This window comes from Arachis ipaensis, chromosome B06, assembly GCF_000816755.2.
Source record: "Arachis ipaensis cultivar K30076 chromosome B06, Araip1.1, whole genome shotgun sequence".
NCBI classification, from domain to species: Eukaryota; Viridiplantae; Streptophyta; class Magnoliopsida; order Fabales; family Fabaceae; genus Arachis; species Arachis ipaensis.
In genome coordinates, this window is record NC_029790.2 from 3,167,574 (window position 1) to 3,179,920 (window position 12,347).

The 12,347-nt window shown below is 35.2% G+C and overlaps 3 protein-coding genes and 1 long non-coding RNA gene across 5 annotated transcripts; 3 read left to right on the forward strand and 1 right to left on the reverse strand.

The window, feature by feature from the left end:
* On the forward strand, positions 2,103 to 5,184 carry LOC107645382 (histone H2AX). Of its 2 annotated transcripts, none has more exons than XM_016349394.2 (2): positions 2,103 to 2,382; positions 2,465 to 5,184. In XM_016349394.2, the coding sequence occupies exon 2, from the start codon at positions 2,967 to 2,969 to the stop codon at positions 4,983 to 4,985; it is 2,019 nt and encodes a 672-aa protein (XP_016204880.1). In that variant the 5' UTR covers positions 2,103 to 2,382; positions 2,465 to 2,966; the 3' UTR covers positions 4,986 to 5,184. The 2 variants fall into 2 exon arrangements, with proteins under 2 accessions (XP_016204880.1, XP_016204881.1); XM_016349395.2 differs by having other exon boundaries at positions 2,465 to 2,986.
* LOC107647897 (SKP1-like protein 11) lies at positions 6,039 to 6,509 on the reverse strand. Its single transcript, XM_016351947.2, has one exon. It carries the CDS (start codon positions 6,507 to 6,509, stop codon positions 6,039 to 6,041), a length of 471 nt encoding a protein of 156 aa, XP_016207433.2.
* Positions 7,793 to 8,178, forward strand: LOC107647898. The gene is made up of 2 exons (XR_001621663.2): positions 7,793 to 7,918; positions 8,116 to 8,178. It is a non-coding gene; the product is annotated as an uncharacterized LOC107647898 (long non-coding RNA).
* Positions 9,115 to 12,116, forward strand: LOC107646248 (protein FAR1-RELATED SEQUENCE 5-like). Its single transcript, XM_021105757.1, has 2 exons — positions 9,115 to 11,632; positions 11,735 to 12,116. The coding sequence occupies exons 1-2, from the start codon at positions 9,452 to 9,454 to the stop codon at positions 11,828 to 11,830; spliced, it is 2,277 nt and encodes a 758-aa protein (XP_020961416.1). The 5' UTR covers positions 9,115 to 9,451; the 3' UTR covers positions 11,831 to 12,116.

Consider the following 12,347-nt stretch of genomic DNA (forward strand, 5'->3'; position numbering starts at 1 on the left):
TTTTTTATCTGATATTTGTTTTTTAATTTTTTTTATATGCATATACCTATCAATAATGAACCGAAGAACTCTTATAAATTATTTTTAATTTTTTTTTTATTTTTTTAAACGATTTTGTACAAGATAAAATTATTTTTTAAATTTTTTAAAGTATTAATTATGTAGAATATTTTTTTAAATTTTAAGTGCATCAATATTTACCTTTTAGTTAAATCTCATTTTTTTAAACTGTTTTGTATTTAATGATGTTATTTTTTTAATTTTCTAAATTATTGATTATATAAAGTATTGTAATTAAAATTTGAGTATATAAATATTTATTTTTAAATTAAATTAAATCAATTATACAACAAAAAATTTACTAATTTTTTATTCCACAATATTATTTGTTTGGCATATAGTCCTGATTATTTGATGAGTTTAATTTTGATGGTGATTAGATGTACGTGTAAAACTATTTTATACTAATAGAACATCAAAATTAAATTCTTATTTGATTGACATAAAAAGACGCAAAAAAAATTGTAACTACCAATGATTTGTTAAAATATTGATATGTTTATTTCCTAAACTATTAACGATGTAGAGTTCTGACATTTAAGTATATGCAAATTTGTTTATAATTCAATTAAAATAAATAATTTATATTTCAAAAAAATTAATTAATTAAATATTATTTGTTTGGTATATAGTATTGATTATTTGATTGGCATATAAAAGATGGAAAAGAAAATGTATGTATCAATAGTAAAGTGAAAAAACTCTCAAGGATATTTTGCTAATTATTTTTTAAATTTTAATCAGTTCTATGTCGGTTAATATTTTTTTTCTGATAACACAATAAATATCTAAATTTTCTGTTAAAAACCGTTTCAACCTTTACAATATTATACAGGCTAATTTAGATAGCCAAAATAAACTAAAATAAATAACAACAAGAAGATATAGAATTTCACTTTTTGTTATATAATACAAAAATAATATAATAATACAATAAACTGTAATAAAAATAAAGTAAAATAAGTAAAAATAAGAAGATATAGAATTTTATTTTTTGTTCTGTAGTACAAAGATAATATAATAATCTAATAAATTGTAATATTCTGGTACAAAAGAACATAAAATTTAATCAAAAATACTATTTGTACACCAAAATCAGTCACCAATGTATTTGTATATAATAAATACATGTATAGTTTAATTTATTTTCAATGTGTATTTGTATTCTAGCATGTATTTTATACGGGTGGCGGACTTTGGTGTACACATAGCATAACTCAAATTTAATATTATTCTTTTCAGTAGCTTTTTATTTTTTTATTTTAATTTTATTAAAAATACTAATATAATTTACTTTTAACTTTTAACTTTTAACTTTTAAGATAAATGTAAGGATCAAGACTCAAGAAATTATTAATAAGGAGATGTATGATGAATTACGAAATTTTGTTTTCAGGTACACAATTTTTATATTCTCCTATTTTATTTATTAATTATTCTTATAGTTTGATATTTAAAAATAAAAAAATAAACATTCTCATTTCTTCATTTTTTTTTTCATTACTTATAAGAAAATGAAGACCTCTTCAGATTCATATTTTGGCCTACCACTTAAAAAATATGAAGACAAATATAAATATCTGTGACATTTAAATAAAAATTAACTTTTGTAAATAATTAATATGTATTTTGATTTATATATAATTTTTTTGAATCAGGATAATATTATTATAATTATTTTTTGAACTATATATATATATATATATATACTTCTTTATTGTTGTCATACGCTAAGGTAGAAGAGTGTTTTAATAAGTATGATTTCATTATTTTCTTATATAAAGTTACAAAATTGCATGTGCTAGTAATTATATATCAGATCATTTCAGTTATCTTCCCATACTCAATTAAAAAGTCACAGCTTCGAGTCTCATATATTTGGTAAAAAAAAAAAATTACCTATTTAGAGTTTTCCACTTTCGCGCCCGAAAGCGAAAACCTAATACCAAGATGTTGAAAAAATGCACCCGCATTGCCACGCTGGCGATCCGAGACAAACACATCTCCTCCAATCGCAGACAGTCTCACCCTCCTATATAAACCAAAAGCCAATCGACCACTCCACACAAAATTTAAATCCCGAATTCGCATCTGTCATCAAAATCCCGCGCCATGGGTTCTTCAGAAGCAGCAGCAACAACCAACAAGGGCGGAAGAGGCAGACCCAAATCCTCAAAGTCCATTTCCAGATCTTCCAAGGCCGGCCTCCAATTCCCCGTCGGCCGCGTCGCTCGATACCTCAAGGTTGGCCGTTATGCCCAACGGGTTGGGTCCGGGTCACCCGTTTACCTCTCCGCCGTACTCGAATATCTCGCCGCCGAGGTTCGTCCTTTACTTCCCTTATTCTAATTTTCTTAACCTTCATATTCGTTACTTTTGGTTCTTATGGTTTTGGTTGGTTTAGGTTCTGGAGCTTGCCGGAAATGCTGCGAGAGACAACAAGAAGACTAGGATTATTCCGAGGCACATTCAGCTTGCGGTGAGGAACGATGAGGAATTGAGCAAGCTCATGGGATCTGTGACCATTGCGAGTGGTGGAGTTCTGCCGAATATTCACCAGAATTTGTTGCCTAAGAAGGTTGCTGGTGGAAAGGGCAAAGCCGAGATTGGATCTGCTAGTCAGGAGTTCTAGGTGCATAACATAGAGGATTGCTTAGATTATTGGGAATTGGGACTGTTTCAATGATGTAAAGGTTCTTTGTGATTTGGATAAAGGAAAGTTATTCTTGGTTTAGAAGGACTATAATGGACTTAGCACAAAAATGTTATTTATTTAAAAGTTATGAAGAATTAGTTTATTAATATTTTGAAGGGCTACCATACTAGTAGACAAACGAAGTCACGTAGAATTGTAGAAATTCTTGATTATATTCTCCCTCTTGAAAATTGTTTTGAGTTGGCATGAAATGAAAAAACGTCTCCTTTACTCCTTAATCTCAACCCTTAAACCCAAATCCAAAGCGTTCTATTTCTATATCTCGTCCTTATCACTTTCGAGTAAACAATCAAAATGGAACCCGTTAACCAACGTTGTCATTACGAACCCAACCCTGGTGGCCATGGAGTCTTGCTCCACCATGCGCCAGCTGAGGCAGATCCAGGCCCGCATGACCCGCACGGGCCTCATGGGCCACACATTCCCAGCCAGCAGAGCCCTAGCTTTCTGTGCCCTCTCCGACGCCGGAGACGTTCGTTATGCCCACGCTCTCTTTGACCGTATTGAACACCCCAACACCTTTATGTGGAACACCATGATCAGGGGCTATTGCAGGGCCAATGCTCCTGCCATGGCGTTCTCCTTCTTCCTCCGAATGCTTCTCCAACTCTCCAAGATGGACTGCAGAACCTTCGTTTTTTCGCTCAAAGCGTGCGAGCTGTTCTCGGGTTCTGTTGAGGGGGAACTGGTGCACTGTTTGATTCGGAAGACGGGTTTTGATTCTGAGTTGCTAGTGCGAAATGGGTTGGTTCATTTTTATGCTGAACGTAGTTGGCTGAAAAGTGCGCGCCAGGTGTTTGATGAAAGTTCTGAGAGGGATGTTGTTACTTGGACCACAATGATTGACGGCTATGTGGGAAATAAGTCTTCAGATTCGGCTTTGGAATTGTTTGGTTTGATGTTGAGTAGTGGTGTTGAGCCCAATGAGGTGACCTTGATTGCGGTGCTCTCGGCGTGTTCCCAGAACGGTGATCTTGTCATGGGAAGGAGTATCCATGAAGACAACATAGCAAGGAAGAATGTAAGGTATACTTTGAGTTTAAACAATGCATTATTGGACATGTATGTGAAATGTGGTAGTTTGATGGCTGCTAGAGAGCTTTTTGATAAAATGGAGACTAAGGATGTTTTCTCGTGGACTAGTTTGGTTAATGGGTATGCTAAATGTGGTGACTTGGAATCTGCAAGGAGGTTTTTTGATCAAACTCCTCATAAAAACGTGGTCTCATGGAATGCAATGATAGCAGGATATTCTCAGAACAACAAACCCAAAGAATCAATAAAGTTGTTTCGGGAAATGATCGCAGCAGGTATGATTCCCAGCGAGCATACCTTAGTCAGTGTGCTCTCTGCTTGTGGCCAGCTGAGTTGCTTGAATTTGGGACACTGGATTCATCACCATTTTGTCAATGAGAAAAGGGTGCACCTTAGTGTGACTATGGGAAATGCAATTATAGACATGTACGCCAAGTGTGGAAGCATTGATGCAGCAGCAGAAGTCTTTAAAGTAATGCCAGTAAGAAGCCTGATTTCTTGGAATTCCATGATTGCATCCTATGCTGCTCATGGCCGAGCAAAGCAAGCTATCATTGTATTTGATCAGATGGTATCTATGGGATTTAGGCCAGATGATGTTACATTTGTGAGCTTGTTAACAGCTTGCAGCCATGGTGGGTTAGTTTCCGAAGGACAAGAATATTTTGACACCATGGAAACGAAGTATGGGATAAAGCCCAAAAGGGAACACTATTCGTGCATGATTGATCTACTTGGTCGAACAGGGCTTCTTGAAGAAGCTTACAAGTTAATAACGAGTATGCCAATGCAACCTTGTGAAGCTGCTTGGGGTGCGCTTTTAAATGCGTGTAGAATGCATGGGAATGTCGAGCTTGCTAAATTGTCAGCTGGTAACCTTATGAAGTTGAATCCAGAAGACAGTGGAACATATATTCTCCTGGCAAATATCTGTGCCAATGATCGAAACTGGGGCGATGTGAGGAGGGTGCGAAGTTTGATGAGAGACAAAGGTGTGAAGAAGATTGCTGGTCATAGCTTGATAGAGATTGAGGGTGAATTTAAGGAATTTTTGGTTGCTGATGAATCAAACACTCAATCTGAGGAGATCTATAAAGTACTGGATCTAATGTATTTGTTGTCAAAATTGGAAGACTATGACTCTGAGTTATTTATTATAGGCTTCAATGGCTAAACCACTTCTCTCCAACACATTCCCAGTTAAACATGAAACCGAAATCGAATCCAGAACCTAAAACTTCTCTTCCAAAGCTTTTCCGCAAGCATGTATTAGTAAATCTGTAGTAAAACATTTTGGGTGAGTTTCAGTTTTGTTGTTAACTCCCCACCAATATCTAACTTTACACATAAATAAAACATCAAAAATCTTGCCACTTTTCCATTACCATGTCTCTTTTGCTATCAACATATCATACAATCAGATTTTGAATATTTTTGGGAAGTCAAAAATATCAAACTTACAAAATGAACCTTTTGAGATGATATATTGATATATTACCATTATTTTTATATCAACTTCTCAAATTTCTTTACCAAAATAAATAAAAGCTTATCGTATTTACTCTTCATTTATATTTTTCTTTAATTATAGGTGTAAAAGTAATCTGTTACTTTCCAATCAAAACAAAAATTGTTTTCTTAATCATATTTTTAATACATTAAGTAAAATGCAATTTAATCCTTTTAAAAGCAGTAATCTTCAAATTATATCAAACGTACCCTTAGAGCTTAGTATGTATTTATGAAAACCCTTAGTATACATTTAACTATAAATGTGTCTTTTATTAAACCTCTCTTCTATCTTAATACCCTTAGACCTTAGTATGCATTTCTGAAAACCCTTAGTATACATTTAAGTATTTAACTATAAATGTGTCTTTTATTAAACCTCTCTAGTCTCTTCTACCTTAACCTATGACAATAATAAAGAAGTCTTACGACCCACAAATTCAGAATTCAGTTATAATTTTAGTCTTTATTATTATCCTTATCTTATATTTATTTGTTTTTATTTTTTATTTTTTGTAAAGAAAAATAAAACTAAATTAAGTAATAATAAAATGATGATAATAAAAGAGGTTTAACTAAATATAAAATTGAATAGAAAATTGTACGATATCAAAAGAGCCAAAACACTTTTTAACATCCCCATATTAAATACTAGGCGTTGATCATCATATAGAAAAAAATTAAAACAAATAAAATTAAAGAGTAGACAAGATTTGTTCTAATAAAAATGTGGGTATTCCTTGCGATTTTGTTCTTCCTCTTCAGGAGTGAAGCCATGATCTTTGATGTTGAAGATTCTGCGTATCTCATCTATTTTCTTTCCCTTTATCATATTTTTTATAGTTCCGTATATCAGATCCATGAGATTTCTAATCTCAAGATAATTTGCTGCCATCAACAAATCATAAAGGCCGTTAGAATCAACATTGAAAAATTGAGCTTCCCAAGCCTCAAGATCTTCTTGGTTGTCGTTGTGGTGGTGAGTTTGGTGTGTACAATAATCGATGACCTTCTTGAGAGTCTTGGAGTCAACGCAATCCAATGGAATCTTGCTCTCTTCATGGTTGTACAACCCATCTTCGATCATGTTGTTTATGATCACCGAATGTTGCACCATCACTTGTTCTTCCACACTAAAAATCTCCTTTTCCGAACTGCATAGCATGATCTTCTTCAACGGAGAACCCATCACTAACAATAATAATAATGTATTGCTTCAACTGTTTGATTATTCAGAAAACCAAAAGTGTTTGGAGTTTAAGGACTATACAGGTAAAACTAAATATATAGAGAGCATTAGCCTATGAAAGATAAAAATAAATAAAGATAAGATAAAGATAGATAAAAATAAGATAATAATAAAAACTAAAATTATAACTAACTTTGTGTATTATGTTAGACTGAATTTGTGAATGAAACTTCTTTATTTGTAACGAGCTAAGGTGAAAAAATGATTTAATATCTTTCTTCTTTTCAGAACTTATAAAATAAAATATTTTTCAAAAATTACATTTACATAATTGGTTGAAAGCTTTATTTCGAAATAGGGCCAGGGCAGATTGTCTTGGCTCTTGCTTGGAACCACATAGCCAACTGCTTAATTAGTCTTTCTCATGTTGATTATTCAACTGCTGAATTCATGCTTGTTTACTTCTTAGTACTTACTTGAGTATCGTATCCCAAATAATAATAATAAAAAAATGGTTAAATATATCCATAGTCTTTGGTGTGACAGGGAGGGGGAGGGTTTATATATAAATACATAATAATTAATTTTAATAGCTAATTTTAATATACAACTAATATAATTGTTATTTTATGGATAAAAATGGACAACCTCTAAAGCAAGGGCGCAAGTGGAGGCAAAAGTCTATGATATAACATCATTCACGGCAATTATAAATTTTAGTAAGTGCCCGTTCAGATGAGGCGTCTAACGCGCCTCTGTGATTCTGACACAAAGTTATAGCAAAAAGAAACGGTTATATGGGTTTTTATTACTTTTTGATTTGACCTCAGTTGCTAACTTTAATTTGAAAGGTGACCACATGACTAAGACTTATTACAAAAACAAGTTTTAAAATTTAGAATTCTTGACTAGTGGATTTTAGGTTCTACCGGCCCAGTAAAAAGAGAAAAAAGAAAGAAAAAAAAATCACAAAGCCCTAAGCCAATTATAAAACAAAAAAAGTCCTAAACCCTTAAAAAAAAAGGCCCTAAGCCCCTTTACTTCCCTTCCCCTCAGTTCTAGCCTTTGTGCCCTGTATCAAGTTTGGCAGGCAAGAAGGTTGCTTCAAACACCGTAGAGAGTAGTTGCAACCTCCACCTCCTTGCCGGTGTTCAACTTGTCTAGCCCCGAGAACCGTCGCGTCTGATCGGTGGACATCCGCATTGATCCAGCATTCTCGAAACGCGTCTGTTCCACCTTCGGTCACCGTGTGTCTTGCGAGCTTTTCCTTTGTTTGAGCGTTGGTGCCGACGCGTGTTCGAGCAACCGTTCAGGCCTCTAGTCAACCATCTTCATTGAGTTTTAAAGCTGATAGGTATTGCTATTGCCTTCTATTTTGGAGCCAGATTTGGGTTTGATAAAGCTGATAGGTATGTCTCACTGTAAAGTGTAAATAATAATATTTTTCTTAAGTTAACTTGGAACTATGTTTTGGGACTTGAGATGGTTGGAACTTGGAAGTAAGATAACATTTGGGTCTTGCTTGTTTGGTTAATGGCATTCTTGCAACTTTGTTTATGTTTGCCATTCATTCATCCATGAAGTTATGAATTACCTTGTAATGCAGGAAACGCCTTTTCAATATGATTAATGAAGTGCCCACAATATTTGAAGTTGTTACTGGTGCAGCCAAGAAACAAGTGAAGGAGAAGTCTTCAGTTTCGAACCATAGTGGCAGCAAATCAAAGTCCAACTTTAAAGCAGTAAATATTTTTCTCCTTGCACTTACACATGGAAATCATGTATTTTTTGTCTGTGCTTGTTTCTTTGAGCGTGAGAAACTCATGTACGTTTTTCCAGTCTGTTGATACAGGATCCCTTTAAAATTGAGTAGTCAATGAGTTAGTTAATTTTTTTATTTATTTTTCGGGGTCTCAGTAGAATTTCAAAATAATGGAAAGATTGTGGAAATTGAAAGTGGTGAAAGTATGTGCAGCGTATGCATTGAATATTTATCTATCTTGGAAGGTGAATGCATCTCCTTTTATAACTTTTATCCCTTTCAAGTAAGCTGCGTTGTAAATGACTGAGTTGTCTGTTGATTTTCATAAAGTTTGAAAGCTAAGGTGATTTGTTTTTGTCATCCTTCTTCTTCTTTGTTGGATTAATTGTTCAGTTATTGTTTTAGTTGATTGTTGTTTTAATTAATAGATTGATGTTTCAGTTCTTGCAATTTAGAATATTCATATGTTTAAGGTAGCTCCATTCGCACAGTAGCCTGGTATATATGCAATTATCTTGAATAGGCCAATTGAATGTTTTATTATCCTTTGTGTTGTTTCTATGCTTCTGTTGTGCAGGTAGTTTTGATCAAATTTATTGGTTATAAAATCATAAATAATATTTCAGATACTGAGAATGCATTCCTAATTATACTTATCACAGATATAATCGTTTGGAAATTTCTTTTTGCCTTTTCTAACTTGTTTCTTTTCAAAATATGTCAGATATTTTGAATTGGATTATACTTATCACAAATTATAAGTTGGCATAGATTATGTTAAAGTTTGTTGCCGCCGTTTACAAGTAGCCATTCGAACAATTTTTGAGTCGGCCGATTTTCCATGGTGAGTTTTTTTTATATTTTTGTTGGTTTGTTATGTTATTTTAAATGTCACTGTTATGAAAGAAAGGAAATTTTTGGTGAAGTTGAGTTTATTTGGCTATAGAGGTCGGAAGTGGAAGAGTCGGAGTACTATTCAGAGGAATTGGTCCGTGCCCCTGATCCAGTTGAAGTTCTCCATGTTGATGGTGAAGGGAGCAATGTAGGCGAGGAAGGGAGTGAGGGATTCGAAGGGGACGAAGGTTTTGAAGAAGAGTCAGAGATACATGATGAATTTGGGGATGGGTTCTATGACAACTGGGAAGAAAGAGCAATTAATGAAATTGCTGATCTAGGTTGTATGAATTTGAAGGAAATCACAGTGGAAGAGATTAAAAGTCTCCATTTTCCAGATCGGGAAGTCGCATTTTTATTCTACAACTTATATGCAAAAATGAATGGGTTTGCCGCTCGAAGGTATAGGTCTCGGCGTAATCTAAATAATGAGTTGATACAACAATCTTTTGTATGCTTCAGGCAGGGCTTTCGGAAGGCAAGAATTTGTGATGGAGTCGAAGTTGCTGATTGGAAACGGGAGCCGAAGCCAGAGACTAGGTGTGGCTGTGAGGCAGAAATGCGCGTCCATATCGACAAGGATACGGGCAGATGGATTGTAACATACTTCCAGGAAGTTCATAATCACAAGATGCTTGAGGACACACTTACTTTCATGCTTCCAGGACATAGAAGGATGAACTCGGCAGCAATTGATCAAATGAATATGATGTTAAAAGTCGGCATCAAGACCCCACAGATTTATGCATCGTTTGTGCAGACAGCAGGTGGGTGTGAAAATGTTCCGTTTTTGAAGAGAGACATGTACAACAGAATTGACAAGCAACGGAGGATTATTGGTGGGGATGCAAGTGCGTGCCTGAAGTTGTTGCAACGTATGGAAGTAGAAAATCCAGGAATGTTTGTTAGACACCTAGCGGACAAAGATGGTCGTTTGGTGCATTTATTTTGGTGTGATAACTGCAGTCAACTAGATTATGAAATATTTGGGGATGTATTAGCATTTGATGCGACATATCGCAAGAATAAGTACATGTGTCCGCTAGTGGTTTTCTCAGGGGTTAATCATCACAATCAAACAATCGTGTTTGCCGCTGCCCTTGTTGCGAATGAGACAGAGGAAACATATAAGTGGCTATTGCAGCAATTTTTGGAAGGCATGAAGGGCAAGGCACCCGAATGTGTCATCACTGATGGTCATGGAGCCATGAAGAAAGCAATTGAATCAGTTTTTCCAAATTCGTATCATCGTCTGTGTGCATGGCACTTACTCCGAAATGCAACCTCAAACATAAGCAATCCTGTGTTTACATCTGAATTCAAGAAATGCATGTTATTTGACTATGAAGTGGCAGAGTTCGAACAGCACTGGAATAATGTGGTTTCTGAGCTAGGCCTACAAGATAATCCCTGGGTGTGTGATCTATATGCTAGAAGACATATGTGGGCAACTGCACACATCCGTGGTAATTTCTTTGGGGGCTTCCGAACCACGTCAAGATGTGAGGGGCTTCACTCTATGCTCGGCAAGTTTGTGCATTCCCGGCACAACTTAAAAGACTTTGTTGAGCAATTCTTTCGATGTATTAGTCAAATGAGGTCCCGGGAAGCATTCTCTGACTTACAATCCACTGTTGGGGATATGGTACTACAAAGCCCTCTACGATCGCTTGAAAGGTCTGCGGCAAGTGTACTGACAAGAGAGATATTTCTTATTTTCCGACCAATGCTTTCACGGGCTTGCACGTTAAAGGTAAGGTCGTGTACATTCACAGCATGTTCAGATATCTACTCCCTATTCCGGTCTGGAGATTCTGCCCGAGAGTGGCGCGTTTCACATTATCGAAATGGGTCATTCTTCAAGTGTTCGTGCATGAGGATGGAGACCCTTGGGATTCCTTGTGACCACATTATAGCAGTATTTCATCACCTTGATATCACTGAAATGCCTGCGAGTGTAATATTGGAGAGGTGGTCAAAAGATGCCCGTTCGAGGGTAAGGGCTTTCATGGAAAAGGGACCGTTTTGCTGGGATTCAATGGTTACCTGCCGCAATTGGATGTTGAATGACCTATGCAGGGAGTTGTGTGTGCTTGCTTCTGCACAAGTGGATGATTTTGTGGACGTCACTGGTAAATTGAGAAATGAAATTTTGCACTTGAAAAGCAAGAGAGTTTCTCCAATTGGGGAAGGAACTGATCCTCTGGTGTCATCTACTCTTGAGGATTGTGTAAGGGATCCACAGGTTCTACGTCACCACAAGCGCCGTAAATTTGGTGTGGGTAGGCAGCCATCTAGCAAGGGTATAAAGAGATGTGGAATTTGCCGCGCGGTTGGCCATAACCGATTATCTTGTTCACAAAGGCATACACACGGGCAAGGACACACTGCTGTTGATAGTGGTACCCAACGGAGGGCTGTTTATGAAGAGGCTGATTATGGTGACTATGAAGATTCATGGGAAGAGGTTAGTTGAGTAGTATGCGTTACGTTTTCCTTTTAAGTAGTTAGTTTTTTCTATTATGTCATGAATAGTATTTGATTTGTTGTTCATGCTGCCTTTGGTTAGTGCCACCTTTGGAGCGGTCACGATGCTAGCGAGAACCATGAAGACGAATCTTGCGAGGAAGACCATTACTTGGATGTATCTTTGTCGGAGCCATGATCGTTTTGCATGACTTGTGGAAGCAAGTGTGTTTGAGTTGTGTTTTACCTTTATAACAGATTAATGATTTAAGTCTAAGCAAGTGTGTTTGAGTTATGTTTTACCTTTCTAACAAATTAATGAATTAAGTCTAATGGTGTGCCTGTGCTGTTTTATTTTTGTTGGCTAGATTAATTACTTAATTGTGATGTGCACAATGCACAAATCAGCAGGTTGCCAAATCATATATGTAAGTGAAGGGATTGTGTATGTAGCTTTCACGGTTTATAATTGATGGTAGTTTTCATATCACATTTTCTTGTCTCACATAAATTTTTTTTTGTTTAAAAAAAATGTAGTTTCTCTTTGGCTATAGTAAAATTTTTAACTGTACTTCTTGTATATTAGTTTATTATTATAATTTTGTTGTAATATAAATTATTAATCCAATTAAAAAGACCAACGTAAATAATAAAAAACTAATTTTAAGTAATAATAAAATCAGATTATATTTTAGAATAGTATTAAAAAGAGTACT